General features: G+C 39.7%; 1 protein-coding gene across 5 annotated transcripts in view; it reads left to right on the top strand.

Moving 5' to 3' along the window:
• Positions 1 to 19,887, top strand: part of TFAP2A (transcription factor AP-2 alpha) — a 35,625-nt gene extending 15,738 nt beyond the window's left edge. For all 5 annotated transcript variants that reach the window (XM_082259612.1, XM_082259611.1, XM_082259610.1 and 2 more), the window contains exons 5-6: positions 5,144 to 5,262; positions 19,722 to 19,887. In XM_082259612.1, the coding sequence (XP_082115738.1) occupies positions 5,144 to 5,262; positions 19,722 to 19,867 (265 nt within the window). In that variant the 3' untranslated portion in view covers positions 19,868 to 19,887. The remainder of the gene's footprint in view (positions 1 to 5,143; positions 5,263 to 19,721) is intronic.
• The last annotated feature ends 7,613 nt before the right edge of the window (positions 19,888 to 27,500 follow it).

The following is a 27,500-nucleotide window of genomic DNA, read 5'->3' as shown; positions in this document are numbered from 1 at the left end:
TACCTACAGGAATTAGATCTGAAGTGAGATGTACCCTACAATATAGTGCATGCGTCATGTAATATATTTAAATATCTAGATAGATAGATATATAGATAGATAGATATCTTGTCTCTCTCTCTCTGTATTTATATATGCTTTTATGTTATATGGTCTGAGAAATAGGGTATGATGGAAAAGTAATTTTCACAGTATGGGGTAAAGGGTGTAACAATACCCATTGCAGACCATTTAGTTGCTGTGGGGCCAAAAAGTGGATACATATTTGGGACCTAAATGATAATCTATAAAGATTTATTTATATGTCATGTTTTTATTGTTATATATGGTCTGCAAAATAGGGTATGAAAAAGTAATTTCCAGAGTATGGTTAAAGGGTGTAACTATACCCATTGCAGACCATATAGTTGCTGTGGGGCCAAAAGGTGCATATATATTTGGGTCCTAAAAGTGCATATATATATATATTAATCTATAAAGATGTACTTATATGTCATGTTTTTGAGTTTATATAGGGTCTGAGAAATAGGGTATGATGGAAAAGTAATTTTCAGAGTATGGTTAGAGGTGTAACTATACCCATTGCAGACCATATGGTTGCTGTGGGGCCCAAAAGTGCATATATATTTGGGACTCAAAAATGCATATATATATATATATATATATATATATATATATATATATATATATATATATATATATATATATATATATATATATACACATGTATATATATATATATATATATATATATATATATATATATATACACACACATATATATATATATATATATATATATATATATATATATATATATATATACTGTATTCGTCTTTAAAGGAGATATGTCATGTTTTTATGTTTATATCTGGTCTGAGAAATAGGGTATGATGGAAAAGTAATTTTCAGAGTATGGTTAGAGGGTATAACTATACCCATTGCAGACCATACAGTTGCTGTGGGGCCCAAAAGTGCAGTGGGGCCAGAGCTGCCTGGCTGCACAGTGGATTATTACAGCTTGCATAAACATCCGGCAAATATATTTGGCAATAGAATGAATATTTACAAATAGTCTGAGAGCTGGTGTATAATTGCATAAAAAAAAAAAAAGCCAATTAGTTATGTGTACCAACAAAGGAATTGTTATGAATTTGTGGGATATTAGAGACAAAGGGCACCCTCAATGGTTTTGCTATAGAGCCTTGTCGCATAGGGGTAGAATTACTAAAATAGGCTGTTCACTTTGCAAGGAAATTTTTCCCAAGGCTTAGGGAATGAGGGGAAGTTTCACTTTGCAAACAATACGCAATCACGTGCAAGGAAAAAAAAAAGAAATAGCATTTATTACTTGCACGTGATTGGATGCTGAATGTCAGCAAAGCCCTGCGGAAACATTCCTTGCAAAGCGCAACTTCCCTAAAGTGAGCAGCCTTTAGTAAATGGACCCCACAGTTATAGCCCATCATGGTCATGTGAATAGGTGACCTCCTGTATGGATGATATTTGCCAATAATTTGCAATATAATGAAACTCTCCATATATTGAGTAGTCAGCCACTTTTCATTTTTTAATGTCTTTTGAAGCTTTTTTGGAAATTAGAGTAATCTAGTGTACAATCTCCAGGACTGATGACATAACGATGTTATTTCCCAATGAATAAAGTCAGGGGCTCTAGCCAGCCCACAATATATAATAGAGAAGTGAGCCCAGGCTATGACTTGGTCAGCCTGTTTACTATGAGGGATTGTACATGGAGTCAGGTTCATTCTGTGTCAGGCTGCAGCTGGATGTGCATGTAAGGACAGGGAAGGAACACATGGGAGGAGATATAGCCTACAAATATGCTGATTGCCTTATAGAGAGGAAAGCAATTAATGGAACAGGTTAGGAAAATATTTGTCTCCATTAATCCATAATTTCGTGTCTTGGGGTGGTAAAGATTTTGGGAAGGGATATGACACTTGAACCTGAGTCCACAAACAAGAGCAAAGCTACCATTCTAAGAGAAACACACAAAATCGGTTCAATTAAGTATGTGATTTCACAAACTGGGCAGCTAAATAAAGTCTTTGCATTTCCCAGAAAATAGGGCTGATTTACTAAAACTGGAGAGTGCAAAATCTGGTGCAGCTCTGGCATTGAAACACATCAGCTTCCAGTTTTTTTTTGTGTTGAAGCTTATTTAAACAAGCTGAAGTTAAAAGCTGATTGACTGTGCAGAGCTGCACCAGATTTTTGCACTCCTCAGTTTTAGTAAATAACGTGTACTATAAAACAGAGAAGTCATACAGCATTTTGACAGCTATTTACTATTTACACCAGTCCAATTCAGCTTAAAAATAGACTCTAGGTTTTAAAAGTCAAAGTAAATAATAATAATACTACTACTACTACTGCTACTACTACTACTACTACTACTAATAATAATAATAATAATAAAAAAGCTGGCTTCCCTTTATAACACACTTATATAATTCTAGAAAAAAAATGATTTATGATAATACAGAGAATAGTGGATCGCATTTTAAATACGATAATAATGATCACATAGTTATGATCATTTAAATAATATTACATTGATTGATATGAAACTATCAGTAGTTCTATGAAAAAGATGCATTAATAATTGTCGGTAATGCAGGAATATATATTGGGAAGGTGTTTGAAACCCATAGTGGTTATTCCAATTTAAATAGCTATCCTCTAATTTGATGATTGAATCCCTGATCAGGTAGATTCCCAAATCGTCGATCCTGTGTGTAGGTGCTTCCAGTGTATGGCTGTGGCTTCAGTTCCATTTGTAGATGATCGTGTGTTATTAGTAACTTTGTGCTCCATTTATGCATTGTGGAATATAGGCAATCATTTCATCACTTGTAATTACAGTATCCCTTTCACAGTTATGCCACTTAATGCGTTCTTAAATGACTTCGTTCTGATATGGACAGAACTCATTTTGCATGTAATTAGATTCGTGATTAGCTGCAAGTCAGAATGAATGACACCTGGCCCTATTAATGTTACCAACAGGCAAATGGTTCCTTATAGTATATTTGGACCTGAGCTTGCTACCTGGGTAGGGTTTTTGTACTTTAGTCTTTTTTTGTCTTTTCTTTACATCTCCTGTCTTTTTTTTTTTTCTTTTCTTTACATCTCCTGTCAATGTATAAGTCTTTGGTTTCTTTTTCCTCTAAAGTAATCCGATTCCCCTGATGCCCTTTAGAGATGTCCTAGACACTGAGCCTAATGCCATTTTCTGTGTCTACACCCAATAACTATGAAGCCATTCATATGTTTCTGTAAATTACATGAATGAGAATGTGAGAGGAGGCTTCATTTCTCTGGGTCAGGATAGGTCACTTTTTTTTTTTTTTGGAGCAATGATGATCTTGGGCTGCAGCCATGTCAACACATTCCTCTTCCCAGCAAACCAATTAGATTCTACCCTTAGCATTTTGCAACCTATCTGAAAGTTTTCTGTGTTGAAGGAGTAGAGGAGGAGCCACGTGACATCCTTGTGCTCACATGTCCTAGGGCGATGGAAGGCTGGGGTGTAGGTTGTGCACATCAGCTATGCATAGGAACAGTCATAGCAGAGAGGGCATTGGGCATACTGAAAACTACTTAATAAATCTTTAAGCTATAGATGTACCTACTACAGAGAATTATGTATTGTAACATAGCATTGCCTAATAAAATGTTAGCTGTATGCATACTTTTATTACTTGTTGTGATGTTCATGCAAAATGTACCCAAACATAAATGTATATCTACCATCTAAGGTCATGTATTCACTTTGAGGGCATTGCAAAGGAGAAATGACACTTGTGTATGGAAGTAGATTGGTTTATCCTCTGCATACAGAAAGGCTTCTTCTCAGTAAGAGCTGGGAAAATGTGCAATAGACTGCCTCAGGAACTAGTTCTAGTTTTGGATGTTTTCCTAAATGCACAGAATATAACTGGCTATTAACACTGGGGTTGATTTACTAAAACTGGAGAGTGCAAAATCTGGTGCAGCTCTGCATAGAAACCCATCAGCTTCCAATTTTTTTATTTATTTTTTTGTCAAAGCTTAATTGAACAAGCTGAAGTTAGAAGCTGATTGGCTGCCATGCACATGTGCACCTTTTGCACTCTCCAGTTTTAGTAAATCAACCTTATAAATAGTTAATAACATCAGAGATTGGGGATCCCTTAGGGCAGTGATTGAGAACCTTGGCACCCCAGATGTTTTGGAATTACATTTCCTCTGATGCTCATGCACTCTGCAGTGTAGGTGAGCATTATGGGAAATGTAGTTCCAAAACATCTGGGGTGCCAAGGTTCACTATCACTGCTTTGGGGCATGGGTGCTCAACCTGTGGCTCTCCAGCTATTGCGGAACTACAAGTCTCATCATGCCTCTGCCTTTGGGAGTCATGCTTGTTTAACTCTAAGCCTTGCAATGCCTCATGGGACTTGTAGTTCCTCAACAGCTGGAAGGCTACTGGTTGAGCACACCTAGCTTAGGGGATCAGAAGGGATTTTTTTTCCCCTGTTGGGGTAGATTGGACCTCCCTTTCATTTTTGATTTTCCTTCCACTGTATCAGTTGTTTTTAATTAATTTATTCTTTATTTGCTGAACTAGATAGACATGTGTCTTGTTTCAACCTGTGTAACCAAAAACTGGGACAAAAGTGAACCTATTCCCCATAGCCACCAACAAAGATTCTAATTGGTTGTTATGTTAAACGGTTTCATTTTGCTCTATCATTTTCCAGCCTTAACATGTCACACTTGTATGTCAGTTAGATGAAATGTCCATTGATTGTGTGGAGTTGATTTACCAAAACTGGAGAACGCAAGACCTGCTGCAGCTGTGGCCAATCAGCTTCTAGCTTCAGCTTGTTCAGTTAAGCTTTGACAAAAAACCTGGAAGCTGATTGCTTTATTTGTAGAATTGCACCATATTTTGCACTCTCCAGTTTTAGTAAATCCACCGTATTCTTGGTTACCATCTAAAATGGAAGGTATTTTGACTGCATTGCAGTAGGCAGCATAAAGAAACCACCCCACAAAGCATTAGGTTGATTGTATCTGAATGCCCTGATAGTTGCATTTATTTCTCTGGTTAATATTTTTGTTTTTATCTGTACAGGGCGAAATCGAAAAATGGTGGCAGGTCGTTGAGAGAAAAGTTAGACAAAATAGGATTAAACCTTCCAGCTGGAAGACGTAAAGCTGCTAATGTTACTTTGCTCACATCTCTAGTGGAGGGTAAGTAACCTTAAATCTATCGTAAAGCTCTGTTCACATATTGGCGTCTCGGATCGCGAGCAGAATCGCAGCGATTCTGCCCGCGATCCCGAAACATTTAAAATCGCAGGACGCCCGCGCAATTCCCGTAACTTGCAATAGCACCCCAAACGTGACGCCACTTTGCCGTGATTGTCGCCCAACAAATCGCAGTAAAATGGCGCAAACAGAATTGCGGGACCCCTGTTGCCCAAAAGAAGTGCAAGAACATCTTTTGGGCGACAGGGGTCCCCCGATTCTGTTTGCGCTATTTTACTGAGATTTATCAGGGTGGCAATCGGGGCAAAATCGCGCCACGTTTGGGGTGCAAATACAAGTCATGGGAATCACACAGGCGTCCCGCAATTTGCAATGATTCGGGATCGCGGGCAGAATCGCCACGGTTCTGCACACGATCTGAGAAGCCAATACGTGAACGGAGCCTAAGTGTTATGTAGAGCAGGCTGAGGCGCTGCAAAAGTCGTTTTTTTTTTGCTAGCTGAACATTGCTGAGTAATCTGCAGTGGAAAATCACCAGCTATAGGTTGTCTTGTTTAAATCTTGGGCACTTTAGCAAGCAGTTTAATAACATAACATGAACCCAGCCCTCTGTTCTTTGTTTTTGCAGATACTGCAGTAACTCAGTGATTAACATCTCATGTTTTAATTAAAGGGAATGTGTAGCGTTCATGTTTATATATATATATATATTTTTTTAAATATGATTCAAAATGAACTTTTTTGAAAAAAAATAAATTGGAAAAAAAAATGAACTTTTATAATTGTTTGCCAAGTAAATAATTAGTATATGTGACAGATCTGTGAGGATCTGTAAACAGCAGAAGAGGGTAAAACCTGTGGGTTTGATTTACTAAAACCAGAGAATGAAAAATCTGGTGTAGCTGTACACAGTAGCCAATCAGCTTCTAACTTCCACTTGTTCAATTAAGCTTTGACAAAAAAAACTGGAAGCTGATTGGTTTCTATGCAGAGCTGCACCAGATTTTGCACTTTCCAGGCTTAGTAAACCAACCCCACACAGCTAAATGAGTTATAAGGAGTGACTCACTCTCCCCTCTTCTGCTGTTTACAGATCCTTACTGAGCTCAATTAGAGACAGACGTACTAAAAGGAAACAATGGAGACTCTGCTGTCTCTTTAGGCTACATGCACATGGCTGTAAAATTTTTACTGATCAAATAGGCCAGTTTTTTTTTTTTTGGCACAAACGTTCCTGAGTAAATATTGAGTACAATGCATAAAATTGTAGTTCTTTAGCCTCCTACTTTTTTTTCAATACCAGAGTGCACTTTTTGCGTCTATGTATGTACATATAAATGTGTTTACACTCTAAGCACATTAACCACTTGACCTCTGGAAGATTTACCCCCCTTCATGACCAGGCAATTTTTTTGTGATATGGCACTGCGTTACTTTAACTCATGGGTGTCCTACCTTTTGGCTTCTCTGGGCCACATTGAGTGTAGAGAAATTTTCTCGAGCCGCATATAAAATATATACTATAGTTAAGGTATATAAGTAATAAAATGTTGCAGCGACCCTTCCCGCGCTGCTGCGCCCCCCCCCCCCCCAGCACTAATTTAACACAACTAGTGGATGATCCCCTCCTAGGCAGCCTCTGCCTACAGTTAGTTGGAAGCCGCTGTGGCCTTGCCCCCGACTCGACTTCCTTCCTCTCCAGCAAAAAAATAAATAAATTGTCAGGGGGCAGTGGGCCGCATTGCCTGCGGTTCAGGGCCTGCTTTAACTGATAATCATGCAATTTATGCAACACTGTACCCAAATAAAAGGTGTCCTTTTTTCCCCCACAAATTGAGCTTTCTTTTGATGGTATTTGATCACCTCTGAATTTTTTTTTCTTTTGCGCTATAAACAAAAATCGACAATTTAAATTAAAAAAAAAAACATTTTTTACTTTCTGCTATAAAACCTATTAAAAAAAATTTGAAAAAAATCATTTTTTTTCATAAATTTAGGCCAATATGTACATATAAATTTTTGGTAAAGAAAAAAAAAATCCAAATTAGCTTAAATTGATTGTTTTTTCGCTATATAGTTATAGCATCTACAAACTCTGAGATAATTTTTTTTTTTTTTTTTTTTACTGGTAATGGCTGTGATCAGCTACTTGTGTGAATGCAATATTGTGGTAGTCATGCTGACACTAACTGACCCTTTTTGGGGACACTAATACAGTGATCAGTGCTAAAAAAGAAATATGCACTCTCACTGTACTAATGACACAGGCTGGGAAGGGGTTAGCATCAGGGGCGATCAAACAGTTACCTGTGTGCCTAGCCAGTGTTTTACTATACAGTGTGAGGTGCTTTTACTAGGGGAAGAGGTGGAGCCCTGTTTTTCAGGGACACAAATTCCATCCCTTCCCCCCTGTCAGAATGGTGATCTGCCATGTTTACATGGGCAGATCGCAGTTCTGTCTCTTTGCCTGACGATTAGCGGGTGCCAGAGTGCATTGGGTACCCTGCACCCACTGATTGGCTTCTGCTGTGTGCAATCACAGCGGTAGGGAGCCGCCAGCAGCGGCATGCACTCCCCCCTACCTGGAAGTGTCAGATGACGTATATGTATATATATTCTTCATCTTTAAATGTTTACATCTTTTTGTAAAAAAAAATAAAAATCTTTATTTTACCAATAAACTTTTAAAAACTACCCCGCCATATATATATATGTATATGTATATAGATATAGATATATAGATATATATATATAGATATATATCTATATATATATAGATATATATCTATATATATAGATATATATCTATATATCTATATATAGATATATATATAGATCTATCTATCTATCTATCTATCTATCTATCTATCTATCTATCTATCTATCTATCTATCTATCTATCTATCTATCTATCTATCTATCTATCTATCTATCTATCTATCTATCTATCAGGGCTGTCTTTAACACAGGGCAAAAGGGGCAGCTGCCCAGGGCCCAGTAATGGTGTGGGGCCCAAAGAAGCTGCCCCTTGAGCCCCACACTGCCCACAAATAGTTGATAAGTGGATTTGGGAGGGCCCAGGAAAATGTTTGCCTAGGGTCCAATCAATATTAAAGACGGCCCTGCTATCTATCTATCTATCTATCTATCTATCTATCTATCTATCTATCTATCTATCTATCTATCTATCTATCTATCTATCTATCTATCTATCTATCTATCTATCTATCTATCTATCTATCTATCTATCTATCTATCTATCTATCTATCTATCTATCTATCTATCTATATCTGTAATCCAGCGCACAGGTGCCACCCTGTAGCAGTAAAACTGCTATAATGCGGACCTAAAGTGGTTAAATGCATCTCTTCGGACGCAGATTTTTTTTATTTTTAATTACGGACCTGAACACAGTGCAAGAAGCCTTAGAAAGCCCACAGTGCTTTCTAAAAACAGTGTTTTTATGGCGGGGTCATTTTTAAAAGTTTATTGGTAAAATAAAGTTTTTTCTTTTTTTTTTTTTTTCTTTTTTTTTTACAAAAAGATGTAAATATTTAAAGATAAGAAAAAATTGAAAACAAGCGACTACAATTGGCTCTAAACTGTTCTAGTTTCCCAGATCTTCTCTGTTTATTTAGCAGTAGCAATATTCTTCTAACTGCTGTTGTTTGGCTTCATTTAATGTTATCAAGAGATTTTCTTGGAAAGCCATTGCAATGTGATAATAGTTAAATACCTAAAGCCTAAAGTAGTTTCCACTCTAAACAACGTACTAAATAATTTCGGCCTGGGCTGCCATTGGAGGAGTGCCTGACCAGCACTTCCTGAATGACTTTGGGGATGCTTGACCTATGCCAGAGGGGAACATTATCCTGCACAGATCTGAAAGCCTCTCACTGCTGCTTCTCATTTATGCATTTACCTTCCAGTCTAAAGGACACTTGTATACATTATAGCCAAATGCACCAGCTCTGTCTCCAACCTATGCTGGTCAGTGTGAAAAGAAAGAGGTTCTTAACTCTAGAAGAAAAGGATGCATTAGCTTTTATTGTGTCCATCTGGTGCTGATTTGTGCCAGCTTTATAAACAGTTATCCCACCAATTAGAGGGTCACTAAACATACTAGGAAAGTTGGGGTTTGGAAAGAAGTTTTTTTTTAAAAACCTTCATCCAGAAATATAAAGTTTTAGGAACTTATCAGACATAAATAGTTTTAAATAATGCATTAAATATAAACCCCGGTTGTATTTTTCACCAACAGTATTATTTTTCTGAAGGGGAAGACATTGGGACCGATTTACTAAATGATTTGAGAACCTTCACTCGAAAACTGTGTGAATATTTACTACAGTCAACCAATCATGTGAAATGCATCTGCACATGATTGAGTAAGCAATTTTTTTTTTTTTTACTTGATTGGATAATAGAAGTGAATATTCTCACAATTGTGTGAGTAAAGATCCTCAACTCCCTTCAAAATCAGTTTCCTCGTTCACTTAGCAAATTTAATGGTCACTTAATAATATCATTATTACAGACATTTGTATAGCACCAGCTGTTTGCGCTGTTCTTTAAATATTGTCAGGGCCAGGACAAGGGGTGGGCAGGAGGGATGGCTGCCCTGGGCGCATTGGGTTATTGCAGGAATTGGGGTGCCCTGACCCTAACTCTAAGGTAAGGGGGGGGGGCACAATTTGGCATATTTGCCCTGGGCGCTGGATTACCTTGTCCCGGCACTGCATATTGTACACTCACATCAGTCCTTGCTCTGAAGGAGTTTACAATCCAAGGTACACGCAGCCAACACATTAAGTGTAGGTTCACATATATGCGAGGCGGGAACCCTGCGAATCCACATTGCATTCAAATTGCAGGCAGTTCACACTGCCATATGCAAATCTCTGGGGGGGGGGGGGTCAATTCAAAGTTAAGGACACCCCCAGATCAGTTTGCATATCACAGTGAGAACTGTCAGTTTGGATATGAATCGGATCGCATAGGTGTGAACCACCATGTGATCAGATTCTGCTGCCGACCCATAAAAGGGTCCTGTGCGTGTTGTGTCCGAATCCGATGCAAATTCAGCCATACAATCCATATGGCTGAAATTGCATCGCACAGACATTGAATGTGATTTTTTAGAGCAGTGCGCTCCGAATCACATTCGATGTAAACGCAACTTCTTGTCCAGTTTTCAAAAATGAACTCTAAATGCAGAAGGCCATAGGAATTTTACTGATCCTATGGCTAAAGTTTTCCTGGAACAACTCTTTTTTGCGTAAATGATCAGTAAAGCTCATTTAGATGCATTTTTAAATGTGTAAAATTGTAGTTCTATATCTTACTGCTTTTTTTTTCCAATATCAGAGTGCACTTTTTGCATCTATGTATAAGAGTATATGTGCGTTTACACTAGGGATCGACCGATTATCGGCAATGTCGATATATCGGAGGTTACCGATATTGCCGATATTTCGGAAAGTGCTTGTACCGGAGTGATGCCTGCAGCTAGAGGCATCACCCCGGTACCAGCATCCATAGCCAAAGGTCGGCTGTCTTGTAATGACAACCAATGCGGCTGAGAAGCCGCTGGGCTGTCATTACAAGGAGTGGGAGGGAACGTCCCCCCCCCCCCTCCCTCTGCCTTCCGCGGCTCACTTGGGTCTCCCGTCCCACCGTGAGACCCAGGCATCCAAGACCCGATCAAAGCTACATTCTGCTCTGATCGGGTCTCCATGTAAAAAACCTGGAAGTGATGTCATGACATCACTTCCTGGTACTTGGCAGCAAATTCAAAAAAGTGCGAGCATTCAAAACAGCCAAACTTGGCGTTTTGAATGCTTTTAAGTGCAGAGGAGGGGTTTGGGGTATTTTAAGACCCCAAATTCCCTCCCCAATAGTACCTGTGAAAAAAAAAAAATTTTTTTTTAAATGTCTGAAATTATCGGCCGATACTGATATTCGATGACCAAAATATTTTAGCATCGGTATCGGCACTAAAAAAACGATATTACACATATTTCACTTGCAAGGGCATAAAACCCATGTCCTCAGGGGCAAGGTTTTCAGTTTTTGGTTATGGATATGAACGCAGTGCATGTGCATGAGCCCTAAGGCCCCGTTCACATAGGGGCGACGCTACTTCGCACCGCGACCTCCGAGGTCGCGGTGCGAGCAGCGCGCCGCGACCTCGGAGCGGCCGCCACGGACTTCATAACATTGAAGTCTATGGCGGTCGCCTCCTGGTCACCCCAAAGAAGCTCTGGACCCTTTTTCTAAGTCGGAGCGACTTGTGTCGCTCCTATTAGAACGGGTCCGCAGCTTCTCTATGGAAGGCGACCTACGACGACCTGTGAGGCGACCAGGTCGCCTTAGTGTGAACCGGGACTTAAAGTCAGGTTATAAATATTGGGCTATATTGTGAAGTTATATAACATTATATACATTACATATTATCATCAATCAGATTCCAAGCCCATGCCTAAGTGTTTAAGCACAGTATTTGTACCTGTTTTCCCTGGTATTCTCCCCTGTCACCATGTTCTGATTCTACTGTTTGAGGAACAATTGTATCCTGCATTGTATAGTGCCCTGTACTGTCATAGTCCTGATTAGTTGGTGTGTACTAGTTTTGTGTACTATTCTTCTCTATCCCAATATCTTAATTCTTACACCTATAGTAATTGTACTGTTTACAGCACAATGTTATGCTGCCTTAGTGTATTATAAAGCATACTGTTATGGCTCTGTCCATATAGTAGGTGTGGGTGTGTGTACTAGTTTTCTCTACTATTCTCTCCCATCAACATATTCTAATTCTTATATTTACATGTAAAACCGTACAGACTGTTTATGGCATTACTGTATACTGCATTACATATTATATATCCAGGTCTAATGTTATGGCCCTGCTTATATATAATGTGTGTGTGTATGTAGTTTTCTCTACCATTTTCTCCCATCACCATTTCCTAATTCTTACACTTACATGTATTACTGCACATACTGTTTATGGCATGATTGTATGCGGGTTATATATTTGCATGCATTTGCATTGCTTTGTCCCTGCCTGTATAGTGTCAGTGTGTGTGTGTGTCTGTAGTTTTCACTACTATTCTCTCCCATCACCATATCCAAATTCTTACACTCTCATGTAATACTGTACATACCACTGAACGTACGGTTTACAGCATGATTATAAAATGTATTTCCATGTGCCCTGTACTGCTATGCTCCTTCTTACAATACATAGTGTGTGTTTGTGTACCAGTATTGTCTTCTATTCTCTCCCATCACCATATCCTAATACTTACAATTACATAAAATATGATATATACAATAATACCACGCTATAGCCTTGTATTTCTATGTGCCCTATACTGCTATAGCCTTGTATTTCTATGTGCCCTATACTGCTATAGCCTTGTATTTCTATGTGCCCTATACTGCTATAGCCCTTGTATTTCCATTCACCTTGCACTGCTTTAGTCCTTGTATTTCCATGTGCCCCAAACTGCTATAGCCCTTGTATTTCTATTTGCCCTATACTGCTGTAGTCCTTATATTTCTATGTGCTCTGTACTGCTATAGTCTTTGTATTTCCATGTGCTTGTACTGCTATAGTCCTTGTATTTCTATGTGCCCTGTACTGCTATAGTCCTTGCATTTCCATGTGCCCCTTTCTTCTATAGTCCTTGTATTTCCATGTGCCCTGTACTGTTATAGTCCTTGTATTTCCATGTGCCTTGTACTGCTAAAGCCCTTGTATTTTCATGTGGCCTGTACTGTTATAGTCCTTGTATTTCCATGTGCCCTGTACTGCTAAAGCCCTTGTATTTTCATTTGGCCTGTACTGCTTTAGTCCTATTTCCATGTGCCCCGTACTGCTATAGTCCTTGTATTTCCATGTGGCCTTTTCTTCGATAGTCCCTGTAATTCCATGTGCCCCATACTGCTATAGTCCCTGTAATTCCATGTGCCCCATACCGCTATAGCCCTTACATTGCCATGTGCCCCGTACTGCTTTAGCCCTTTTGTTTCCATGTGCCCTTTACTGCTATAGTCCCTGTAATTCCATGTGCCCCATACTGCTTTAGCCCTTACATTTCCATGTTCCCCGTACTGCTTTAGCCCTTGTATTTCCATGTGCCCCGTACTGCTTTAGTCCTTGTATTTCCATGTGCCTTGTACTGCTATAGTCCTCATATTTCCATGTGCCCTGTACTCCTATAGTCTTTGTATTTCCATGTGCCCAGTACTGCTATAGTCCTTGTATTTCCATGTGCCCCATACTGCTATAGCCCTTGTATTTCTGTGTGCCCAGTATTGCTATAGTCCTTGTATTTCCATGTGCCGGTACTGCTATAGCCCTTGTATTCCTATGTGCCCTGTACTGCTATAGCCCTTGTATTTCCATGTGCCCCGTACTGCTATAGCCCTTGTATTCCTATGTGCCCTGTACTGCTATAGCCCTTGTATTTCCGTGTGCCCCATACTGCTATAGCCTTTGTATTTTCATGTACCTTGTAACGATTTAGTCCTTGTATTTCTATGTGGCCTGTACTGCTATAACCCTTGTATTTTCATGTGCCCGGTACTGCTATAGCCCTTGTATTACCATGTGCCCCATACTGCTATTGTCCTTGTATTTCCATGTGCCCCTTACTGCTATAGTCCTTGTATTTCCATGTGCCCTGTACTGCCATAATCCTTGTATTTCCATGTGCCCCGTACTGCTATAGTCCTTGTATTTCCATGTGCCCCGTACTGCTATAGTCCTTGTATTTCCAAGTGCCCTGTACTGCTATAACCCTTGTATTTCCATGTGCTCCGTACTACTATAGTCCTCGTATTTCCATGTGCCCTGTATTGTTATAGTCCTTGAATTTCCATGTGCCCTGTATTGTTATAGTCCTTGTATTTCCATGTGGCCTGTATTGTTATAGTCCTTTTATTTCCATGTGCCCTGTATTGTTATAGTCCTTGTATTTCCATGTGGCCTGTACTGTTATAGTCCTTGTATTTCCATGTGCCTCGTACTGCTATAGCCCTTGTAATTTCATGTGGCCTGTACTGCTATAGTCCTTGTATTTCCATGTGCCCTGTACTGCTAAAGCCCTTGTTTTTCCATGTGGCCTGTACTGCTATAGTCCTTGTATTTCTATGTGCCCTGTACAGCTATAGCCCTTGTATTTCCATGTGCCCTGTACTATAGCCCTTGTATTTCCATGCGCCCTGTACAGATTTAGTGCTTGTATTTCCATGTGCCCCGTATTGCTATAGTCCTCGTATTTCCATGTGCCCTGTATTGTTATAGTCCTTGAATTTCCATGTCCCCTGTATTGTTATAGTCCTTGTATTTCCATGTGGCCTGTATTGTTATAGTCCTTTTATTTCCATGTGGCCTGTATTGTTATAGTCCTTGTATTTCCATGTGCCTCGTACTGCTATAGCCCTTGTAATTTCATGTGGCCTGTACTGCTATAGTCCTTGTATTTCCATGTGCCCTGTACTGCTAAAGCCCTTGTATTTCCATGTGCCCCATATTGCTATAGTTCTTGTATTTCTGTGTGCCCTGTACTGCCATAGTTCTTGTATTTCTATGTGCCCTGTACTGCTATAGCCCTTGTATTTCCATGTGCCCGGTACTGCTATAGTCCTTGTATTTCCATGTGCCCCATACTGCTATAGTCCTTGTATTGCCATGTGCCCTGTACTGCTATAGCCCTTGTATTTACATGTGGCCTGTACTGCTTTAGTCCTGGTATTTCCATGTGACCTGTGCTGCTATAGTCCTTGTATCTCCATGTGGCCTTTACTGCTATAGCCCCTGTATTTCCATGTGCCCGGTACTGCTATAGTCCTTGTATTTCCATGTGCCATGTTCTGCTATATCCCTTGTATTTCCATGTGCCCCATACTGCTATAGCCCTTGTATTTTCATGTGCCCTGTACTGCTATAGCCCTTGTGTTTCTATGTGCCCTGTACTGCTATAGTCCTTGTATTCCCATGTGCCCCAAACTGCTATAGTCCTTGTATTTCCATATGCCCTGTACTGCTATAACCCTTGTATTTCCATGTCCCCCATACTGCTAAAGCCCTTGTATTTCCATGTGGCCTGTGTTGCTATAGTGCTTGTATTTCCATGTGCCCTGTACTGCTATAGTCCTTGTATTTCCATGTGCCCTGTACTGTTATAGTCCTTGTATTTCCATGTGCCTTGTACTGTTATAGTCTTTGTATTTTCATATGCATCGTACTGCTATAGTCCTTGTATTTTCATGTGTCCTGTACTGCTATAGCCCTTGTATTTCCATGTGCCCTGTACTGCTATAGTCCTTGTATTTAAATGTGCCCTGTACTGTTATAGTCCTTGCATTTCTATGTGCCCCGTACTGCTATAGTCCTTGTATTTCCACATGCCCCGTACTGCTATAGTCCTTGTATTTCCATGTGCCCCATACTGCTATAGTCCTTGCATTTCCATGTGCCCCGTACTGCTATAGCCCTTGTATTTCCATGTGCCCCACACTGCTATGGTCTTTATGATGTGTGTACCAGTTTTCTCTTCTATTTTCTCCCATCTACCCTAATTCTCTCACTTACAGCAGTATAGTGTGCCATATACACTACTGTATATGGCACAATGATATGCTGCATCAAATATTGTTCTCGACTGTTATTTATATTACATATAACTGTTTGGGCCTTGCCAATATAGTGTGTGTGTGTGTGTGTGTGTATAAGCTAGTTTTCTCTAAAATTGTCTACCATTACTATATTCTAATTACATATTAATACCTTATTTGCTATAATAACATAAATACTGTTCATGGCACAATTTAACAATGGAGTACACAGTTTTTTCCATGTGTCACGTATTTCTAAGGTCCTTCTAATACGGTGTGTAATAGTTTTTTCCCCTATTCTCTCCCATCACCTTCCCTTAATATTCTGATTTAGAGTAATCCCAGTATTTATGGAACAATGGTGTGTTACATTGTCATAGTGTATTTCCCTGTGCTGCTTATATGGTGTGTGTGATGTGAGCAGTGTATCTGGTGTCCTGAAGTGAGGAGCCAGTGTCTGATGATCTGCTCCATCTTCCTGGAAACAAGCTTGGCCGCCTTGTGCTTTGAAGCGCTAATTGGCGCATGCGTTCTTCCGGAGTGCAGCTAATGGCAGGAAACCCTGCAGTAAAATCCAACTGCTTCAGGAAATTAAAACCAAAAGATTTGAAAATCAACAAAACAGACAGACTGCGTGCACTGACCCCAAATCTCTCCAAGCTAATCGTTCAGGATATATAAAAAAAAGATCATTCATTGTAAACGGCGGCGTTAAAGAATGTCAGCGTTTGAGAAGCTTTGACTTCCTTGTACTGGGCTGCTTGTGGAATAGAGACTTTTAATGTACACATTTGTTTCATTAGAACATTACAGCAGAGTCGGTCATCACAGGGTAGACCACATGGCAAAGTCTTCCTTATGTCTTCCTGGGGGCCCGGCCACTATTACATGATAATCAATTCAGCTGTAACATGTAAATATTTCACAAGTTTACATTACCTGTCCTGGAGATTTCACATGATTATCCATATAGATGTTACTATTAGGTAATGATAGTATAGAAAAAGTTACTTTTATTGATGAGATTATAGATAAGATTAGTTCCATAGATGAAATAATTGGGTAAGATTAATGATGTTAGAAAAAGTTACTTTTATTAATGAGATTATAGATAAAATTAGTTCCATAGATGAAATGATTGGGTAAGATTGATGATGTTAGAAAAAGTTACTTTTATTGATGAGATTATAGATAAGATTAGTTCCATAGATGATATTATTAGGTAAGGATAGTATAGAAAAAGTTACTTTTATTGATGAAATTATAGAAAAGATTAGTTCCATAGATGAAATGATTGGGTAAGATTGATGATGTTAGAAAAAGTTACTTTTATTGATGAGATTATAGATAAGGTTAGTTCCATAGATGAAATGATTGGGTAAGATTGATGATGTTAGAAAAAGTTACTTTTATTGATGAGATTATAGATAAGATTAGTTCCATAGATGAAATGATTGGGTAAGATTGATGATGTTAGAAAAAGTTACTTTTATTGATGAGAGTATAGATAAAATTAGTTCCATAGATGAAATGATTCGGTAAGATTGATGATGTTAGAAAAAGTTACTTTTATTGATGAGATTATAGATAAAATTAGTTCCATAGATGAAATGATTGGGTAAGATTGATGATGTTAGAAAAAGTTACTTTTATTGATGAGATTATAGATAAGATTAGTTCCATAAATGAAATGATTGGGTAAGATTGATGATATTAGAAAAAGTTACTTTTATTAATGAGATTATAGATAAAATTTGTTCCATAGATGAAATGATTGGGTAAGATTGATGATATTAGAAAAAGTTACTTTTATTAATGAGATTATAGATAAAATGTGTTCCATAGATGAAATGATTCGGTAAGATTGATGATATTAGAAAAAGTTACTTTTATTGATGAGATTATAGATAAAATTAGTTCCATAGATGAAATGATTCGGTAAGATTGATGATGTTAGAAAAAGTTACTTTTATTAATGAGATTATAGATAAAATTAGTTCCATAGATGAAATGATTGGGTAAGATTGATGATGTTAGAAAAAGTTACTTTTATTGATGAGATTATAGATAAAATTAGTTCCATAGATGAAATGATTGGGTAAGATTGATGATGTTAGAAAAAGTTACTTTTATTGATGAGATTATAGATAAAATTAGTTCCATAGATTAAATAATTGGGTAAGATTGATGATGTTAGAAAAAGTTACTTTTATTAATGAGATTATAGATAAAATTAGTTCCATAGATGAAATGATTGGGTAAGATTGATGATGTTAGAAAAAATGAATTATACTGATATCATTATGAGCTTTAACATAAAGATAAAGATCTTTATTTTCACCATATGACTCCAATTTTCAAATCTCGCTGCACCCATCTGAACATAGCTGTCACTTTTTTTTAAATAAATATCCTTATCCTGGGTTTCTCATGATATAATTATTAACTTGCTCAGTTCTCTAAGCTTTAACATAAGGATCTTTAGATTTTTATTTTAGCCATGTGATTCTAATTTCAAATCTTACTTCATTTTTCAGAACATAGCTGCCACTTAAAAAAAATAAAAATCCCTATCCTGTGTGTTAGGCTGACCATACAGAGCCATCCTTATTACTGATTGGGCCCAGGGCAAACATTTTCTTGGGCCCTCCCAAATTCACATAACAACTGTTTGCGGGTAGCGCGGGCTCAGAGGGCAGCTGCTTTGGGCCCTACAACAATGAATGGGCCTCTTTTTGCCCTGTGTTAAAAACGGCCCTGTGACCATACAATATACAATCTGATTGTATAGTAGATCCACCTATCAGCTATGTAGTACCCGGGCTTGCTTGATTTGATATTATTTGCCTGGAATGTATATTACACAGGGGTTGTTTTTTTAAAGGCAAATAGACTGTTCACTTTGCAAGTGTAGTTGCGCCACAGGTTAGTAAATGAAGGGAAGCTCTGCTGACTTCCGTCATCCAATCATGTGCAAGCAAAAATGTTATTTTATTTTCCATGCATGCGATTGGGTTTTCTTTGTGAAGCTTTAGCTCATTTATTAAAGTGGAGTTCCAGCCGTTTTGTGTTTATTAAAAGTCAGCAGCTACAAAAAGTGTAGCTGCTGACTTTTAATAAACATACACTCACCTGTCCCATGGTCCAGCGATGCGGCTGGCGGGAGCCTTGGTTCTCTCTGTCTTCTCCCCGTGGTGCTGGCATCACAAGTGTGGGCAACCAGCTGTGACAGCTTGCGGCTTCACAGCCGGGTTGACTCTGCGCATGTGCGAGTCGCGCTGCGCGTCCTGAGTGGCCGGGCAATCTTCTGGGACCTGTGACGTGTCCCAGAAGATTGCAGGGAGGTAGGTGGAGAGGAGAACCGCTCGAGCCGCCTAGGTGGCTTGAGTGGAAGTGGGAGTGGGTACCTGTCAAAACTAGGTACCCCCTCGCCCCCCCAAAAATGGCATGCCAAATGTGGCATGTCAGGTGGTCAGGAGCACTTAAAGCGGAAGTTCCACTTTTAGGTGGAACTCCGCTCTAAGGTCTGGAGCAGTTGCACTTGCCTATTTGCCTTTAGTAAATCAACCCCATAGCTTTGGTAATTATATAGGATATTGTACAGAGAGTGTACAATCTGATTGTATAGTGTATGGCCAGTCTTGGCTTTGTGAATTGAGCCTTGTGTGTGTTATTGGTATTTTTGTTGGTGAACTATTTTATGTATGAATATCTTTTCTACTCACCTACTTATATGTATATGTTCCATTCGCCTGTACATGTTAATGTTTCCAGGGTTATGATTAAATATAGATCTCTCTTTTCCCTGAAGGTGAAGCTGTGCATCTAGCCCGAGATTTTGGGTATGTCTGTGAAACAGAATTTCCTGCCAAAGCTGTAGCTGAGTATGTCAACCGGCAACACTCTGACCCAAATGAGCAAGTGACCAGGAAAAATATGCTACTAGCCACAAAGTAGGTCTGATTTTATTCTTACACTGATGTTACTATGTGCTAGGGTATTAGGAGGATTAAAGCTACAGTGCTGGGAATATTTAATGTTTGTACCCAAAATGCAATGACCTTGTGTAAAGGTCACCATACACGTTGGATGGACTGGTGTCTTTATTCAACCTTACCAACTATGTAACTATTTTACAATATGACCATATAATCTCTGTATAATCAACTTCAAATCTACCAAAACAATGTAATATGTGGACCTATGTGAACTATCCCTTCAATTTGTATCCAATCAGGCAGGTGGCAGGCCCTTCCACTATATGCTTATTGGTAGATCCAAGGGTCACCATGAATGTTATAATCTAACCATACAATTTCTGCATATTCAAATTTAGATCTAACAAAACTATATAAAAGGACTACCTACCTAAGCTATCCAATCAATTTAAAACCAGTCAGACAGGCCCCCTAACTACATGCTTTTGATAAATCTAAGGGTCACCATACATTTTATAATGTGACCATACAATTTCTGTATAATCAACTTCATAGTTACATAGTTACATAGTAGGTGAGGTTGAATAAAGACAATAGTCCATCCAGTTCAACCTGTGTAGGCATGTGTGGCTGTAATCATCTCCCATACCCCTGAATGTTCTGATCCTTGAGATGTAAGTCTAAGAGTCTAACTTCAGATCTACCAAGACTATGGATACAAATTGATAGGATAGTTCAAGTAGGTCCACATATTACAATCAGACAGGCCCTTCCATTACATACTTATTGGTAGATCTAAGAGTCATCATACATGTTATAATGTGACCATACAATTTCTGTATAACCAACTTCAGATCTACCAAGACTTTTTCGTAGATCCAAAGGTCACCATGCATGTATCCATCTAACGATACAATTATAATAAACTTTAGATCTACAAAAACTATGTAAAAGGAGTACCTACCTAAGCTATCCAGTCAATTTAAAACCAGTCAGGTAGGTCCTTCCACTACATACTTATTGGTAGATCTAAGAGTCATCATACATGTTATAATGTGACCATACAATTTCTGTATAATCAACTTCAGATCTACCAAGACTATGTAATATGTGGACCTACTTGAACTATCCTATCAATTTGTATCCAATCAGGCAGACCCTTCCACTGCATACTTATTGGTAGATCCAGGAAGGCCCTTCCAGTACATACATATTGGTAGATCCAGGAAGGCCCTTCCAGTACATACATATTGGAAGATCCAGGAAGGCCCTTCCAGTACATACATATTGGTAGATCCAGGAAGGCCCTTCCAGTACATACTTATTGGTAGATTCAGGCAGGCGTTTCCACTACATACTTATTGGCAGATCCAGGAAGGCCCTTCCACTACATACTTATTGGTAGATCCAGGAAGGCCCTTCCAGTACATACTTATTGGTAGATCCAGGAAGGCCCTTCCAGTACATACTTATTGGTAGATCCAGGAAGGCCCTTCCAGTACATACTTATTGGTAGATCCAGGAAGGCCCTTCCAGTACATACTTATTGGTAGATCCAGGAAGGCCCTTCCAGTACATACTTATTGGTAGATCCAGGAAGGCCCTTCCAGTACATACTTATTGGTAGATCCAGGAAGGCCCTTCCAGTACATACTTATTGGCAGATCCAGGAAGGCCCTTCCAGTACATACTTATTGGTAGATCCAGGAAGGCCCTTCCAGTACATACTTATTGGCAGATCCAGGAAGGCCCTTCCACTACATACTTATTGGTAGATCCAGGAAGGCCCTTCCACTACATACTTATTGGTAGATCCAGGAAGGCCCTTCCAGTACATACTTATTGGCAGATCCAGGAAGGCCCTTCCACTACATACTTATTGGTAGATCCAGGAAGGCCCTTCCAGTACATACTTATTGGCAGATCCAGGAAGGCCCTTCCACTACATACTTATTGGTAGATCCAGGAAGGCCCTTCCACTACATACTTATTGGTAGATCCAGGAAGGCCCTTCCAGTACATACTTATTGGTAGATCCAAAGGTCACCATGGATGTAATAATCTGACTATACAATTTCTGCATAATAAACTTTAGATCCACAAAAACTATGTAAAAGGAGTACCTACCTAAGCAATCCAATTAATTTAAAACCAGTCAGGCAGGCCCTTCTACTACATACTTATAGGTATATTTAAAGGTCACCATACGTGTTAAAATCTGACCATACAATGTGTGTATATTAAAACTTTAGATCTACCAAGACTATGTAATAGGAGCACCTACCTAAGCTATCCAATAGATCTACCAGGACTATGTAAAAGGAGTACCTACCTAAGCTATCCAATCAATTTGTAACCAATCAGACAGGCTTGCACTAATTCTGCATGGTGGATCTAAAGTAAACTGTACAACCAGATTGTAATGTGTGTGACCAGTTTAAGTGAGATTGTACACTCAGTTTGTAATGTGGATTTGAGCTTCAGATGCAGTAGCCCATCGTTTAGAACCTATGTCTGTACTGACCTGAGCATAGTTAGCAGATGTCTGCTTGGTTCTTATGGGCTTTTGCAGATTGCTGATAGTCATTTTGACCTGACCTATTAGATAGGCCCTTATAAGGCCGTGTATGTCTGTGCTATAGGGAGCAGAGCTGATTGGACTTGTAGTTCATCAACAACTGAAATAGAGAGCCCCAGGCTGTCATCTGTTGCCCAGAACACTCAGCAAGGTCTTTTGCCTGCAAGCATTAGCACCAGCTGGAGTGCTGAAGTTTGCCCACCCTTGTCCTAAACTGAAAACAATTTAATGAACATTTTCAGGATCTCGAGTTAATCATTTGCAAGAAGTAAATTGCTTCCAACATGAAAAGGATTAAGAACCTCCTCGTACTACTTATCTAATTACCCAGAAATGTAATGCTTTATCAAAGTATATCTAAATATTGGTATCCCAGCTGCCAATTACCCCGTTTTACATGGATTGCTTTAGTATATAAATTTAGTGATAGAGTTCCAATACGTTCATTTAAAGGGGGGAGATGATGTGGCTTGTACTGGGACTTGGTCTGTGTTGGGATTTGTGAAACTGTTCATGCACACTGGGTGTTTTTAATGTGGCTGTAAGGCCCCTTTCACACTTATGCAACGCGATTTTACCGCAATTTTGCGGCGCGATTTTGAAAGCAATGGCTGTGGCTATGGCTCAAAACGCAATCAAATCGTGGCAAAGTAGTGCAGGAACTACTTTGAAGTCGGTGCGACTTCAAAACGCACTGATATGTATGGGACTCAATGAAAATAATGGAAAACTACATGTCATGCGATTTTGCGGTCCAAAATCGCAGGACAAGTCGCACTAGTGTGAAAGGGGCATTAGAGGCGTCTGGCATTTTTTTTTCTCCTCTCTATGCCCCTGCATGTTAGCCTATTTATCCATGTGCACATGGGCATTTTAGAGGAGTTTAGAGGTAGGGGCGTGAAGAAGAAGAGGAAAACCCCCACAGCCTGCGCATACAGGAGCAGTGCCATTTTGGAAGAAAAAATGCTTGCCCAATAACCATTGGAATCTTGGCCGGTTCAGCAGGAACCGTGTATGGCTGGTCTTAATCTTCCTCACGCCACCATCTGATTGTACAGTCTCCTTCAGATCTCCCATCAACAATGGGAGATTTGATACTATTAAATTTATTGTTTAGGTTTCTCCTCAAATTACATCGTTTTGAAGATTGTAGAGAGACTGTACAATCAGATTGTATTGTGTATGGCCAGCTTTGGATTTGCCAGCAGCTATGTATGTGGTGTGAGAACCTTCCTAAATAATCCAGTGCAGGGATTCCCAAACTACAGCCCTGCAGCTGTTGCAGAACTACAAATCCCACAAGGCATTGTAGAAATCTGACCGTCACATACATTACAAGGCACGATGGGGATTGTAGTTCCTGAACAACTGGAGGGCCGTAGTTTGGGAATCCCTGATTCCAGTGATTAAGAAGGGCCCCGTACTATGGGTAAATACAATCAGATTGTACTGTGTGTGGCCAGCATTGGATCTAATTGATGGCTTTGTACAATAAAGTTGTAGTTCCAGTCTCATCCCAGCCCTCTTTCTATCAGTATTGCTGATCTGTGTTTCTCAAGCTGCTCTGACTGACGGGACATGGCTGGGATTTGTAGTTGCAGAGCAGATAAAGTGCCACAGGTTCTGAACATCTGCTTTATATTAACAAGCTATTTCCTAGCCAGAGACTTCTCCCTAGCCAGGAATGGAAGCAACCAGCAGAATACTTTTTACATATGCTCTGCATTTCGTTCTCACTATTTTTGCCACAAGAACTATTAGCTTAAGTCCCGAAAGTCCTTATCCATGTCAATAGGTTAGTTATTCTCCCAGAGGCTTTCCTAGCAGACTGTGAGGAACGCAGCAGTCCTCTTTATGGTGCTTGTTGAGTTTATACAACTGGAGGGGATCAGATGTGTAGACTTTAATGTAAATTGCCATACACATGACCATTCTGGTCCATCATAGATTGGTCAGAGTTGAACCTGGCAGCCCTGTATAAATCTATCTGAAATAAAAACAACAAGGGTTCCCAACAGCAGCCAATAAAATTCTCTCTTCCATTCTCTAACCTGCAATGTAGGGAAGAGAGAACTGATTTAATAAGTAACAAGCAATTCCTCTTTAACCAGTTCTGGACCGGAAGGATTTGCCCCCCTTAATGACCAGGCCAATTTTTCCGATTCAGCACTGAGTTGTTTGAACGGAAAATTGCGCGGTCGTGCAACACTGTTCCGAAATAAAATTGATGTCCTTTTTATCCCACAAATAGAGATTTCTTTTGGTGGTATTTGATCACCTCTGCGATCTTTTATTTTTTGCGCTATAAACAAAAAAAGAGCGACAATTCTGGAAGAAAATTTTTTTTTTACATTCTGCTATATAAGATTCCAAAAAAAAAAATTAAAAAATCTAAATTTTCATCCTTTTAGGCCAATTTGTATTCTGCTACATATTTTTGGTAAAAAAAAAGAATTGCAATAAGCGTATTTTGATTGGTTTGTGCAAAAGTTATCGCACCTACAAACTAGGGAAAATATTTATGTCATTTTTATTTATTTTTTATTAGTAATGGCAGTGATTTGCGATTTTAGCGGGACTGCGACATTGCAGCAGACCGATCGGACCCCTAACTGATATTTTTGACACTTTTGGGGGGGACCAGTGACATTACTACAGTAATTAGTGCTAAAAATTTGCACTGTTACTGTAATAATGACATTGGCAGGGAAGGGGTTAACCTAGCGGTGATCAAAGGGTTAAGTGTGAGCCTAGGAGAGTGTTTTCTAGCTGTATGAGGGATGGGCTTGTGTAATGTCCACAGAGACCTGTGATCCTCTATAGAAGGATCACAGGCGCTCTGTGATCATTCCAGAGAGAAGAACGGTCAGCTGTGTTTACAACAGCTGCCCGTCCTTCTCTCTCAGCGGGGAGCGATCGCGGATGACTGGCAGCAATCGTGGGGCGAGAGCGTGCCGGCGGCGGCGCATGCTCGCCCCCCAGCACCACGTGTGCGACCGACGTAGAGCTACGTCGTACAGCCGAGCCAGCCTGCCGCAGTAAAACTGCGGGGGGCAGTCGGCAAGTAGTTAAGCCCCATTTATACCTGAGTGTAGCTGAACCTGCTCATGGTTTTGGCGCATTTGCACGTGTTAAGGCGCATTGCACCTGGGGTGCACGTTGCTCTACATGCAACAAATGCCCTAAAGTAAGCTCTATCTAGCAGGCCCCCTGATTCCTACTGTAATAAAATAGGTAACTGTACAAAGTGTATCGTAGTTGTACTGTCTACCTCCAAGTTGTAAACGCTGCGTAAACTGTCGGCGCTATATAACGCCTGTATAATAATAATAATAAAGTAGCCCCAGAGCCTTTTCGTTTGTGGAGCATTGGGCGTTTTTTTAGTGTGCATTTTGGCTCATTTGTAGAGTGTTTTGTCGCATGAGGCTGATTAGGCTGCCTTTGGTTGCTCTGAAAGCGCAGGCAGAATCGCACATTTCTACCCGGGTTTATAGAAATGCAGAAAAACGCGAAAAATGCTTGGGATACTATTATTTTTCACTGGCACCCCTAACGCAGTGTGATTTTTCAAGCAAAAAAATGTATAAAAAATGCGGAAAAACCACACATCGCCAAACGCGCATGGCTCAGCACCAAAATTTGGTGATAGGGCAGCCCATTCAAGTGAAAGGGCTGCCTTTGGTATGACAAGCAGAAATGCAGGAAAAACACGAGCGGGAACACACGTTTGTTAACAGACAATAAACCAACTAGGCCTGGAAATCTTCAAACCTTTATTAAGGCAGGCAGTCCTACTTAGCTAATTTTAGTGATAATGAAATCTTCCAGCACAGTACAGACAGGGTTAATTATGACAAGCACAAGTCCCCAGTCCCCAATCTTGGAGTTTGTAGAGAAGAGCATTTTAAAAAGGCACCCTGTCATTTTTAAACTTGTGAATGGGGTCATGTAACAAGTATAAAGTAGATGCTATCCCATTTTGGCTGCAAAAGTGGAAATACACTAAGGGTTCATTCCCACCAGGTTAGGGTGGGACTGCTATGGACAGCAATTCCAGCGCAGTTCCATCACATGATAAGGCAAATAAACTAAAATCTACTCCCACCCCCATTTTTAGCCTATTCTGTCTACCCTTTAAAAGGAAAGATGCCTACTTACTTATCTAACAACTCGCTCTAGTTCCACCACACTACAAAGGAATAGAGAGCTGAGTGTCGGTGCTCAGGCTGAAATTTCCAGACCACTTCAAATGTTTAAGAAAAGCCAGCACAAAAAAGCTTCTTCTTTGCAAGTACTTATTCCAGCACTGACAGCAGTTGCAACATGACAGATTCTTACGCGTTTCGGCTTAAAGCCTTCCTCATATGAGGAAGGCTTTAAGCCGAAACGCGTAAGCATCTGTGATGTTGCAACTGCTGTCAGTGCTTTAATAAATACTTGCAAAGAAGAAGTTTTTTTCACCGGTCATGCCTACTTACTTATTCTGAAGTTGCTCCGGTCACATGAACTCTGGGCGATGATATCACCCATAGACTTAATATGGGCTGTCCGTTGTTACTATTTCTCCTTTACACTGAAACCTCCGCTGACAGCTGATCATATGACCGGACCGTAGTGACTTCAGTATAGCCTTGGAATAGGGGTGGGAGTAGATTTAAGCTTGGTTGGGTTTTTACTTGCCTTCTTCTATAATGAAATGGCTCCTGGACATTTAAATAAAGTTCATAAAGAAAAAAAAATGTGAACAGTGCTATGTGCCGAGGGCCCTCTGATTCCTCCTGTATTGAGTTGTATTGTAACTGTACTGTTTGCCTTCACATTGTAAAGTGCTGAGCAAACTGTTGGCGCTATAGAAATCCTGTATAATAATAATAATAATCAGTGCATTAGCACTGCAGCGATCCCGTCGCACCGCAGCACTCGCTAACTGCTGGTATAAATTAGCTCTAAGGACTTGTTCGCACATTTGGCTTAGTGTCACCTCTCTGAAAAGCGACCCATGGTGGATCGCTTTTCAGAGAGCATTTGACAGGCAATGGAGGAGATGATATGTCGCCTCCTCACTGTCTGTGTT

Source organism: Pelophylax lessonae (genome assembly GCF_965119305.1).
Source record: "Pelophylax lessonae genome assembly, chromosome: 5".
NCBI classification, from domain to species: Eukaryota; Metazoa; Chordata; class Amphibia; order Anura; family Ranidae; genus Pelophylax; species Pelophylax lessonae.
This window is presented reverse-complemented; position numbering and strand designations above follow the sequence as displayed.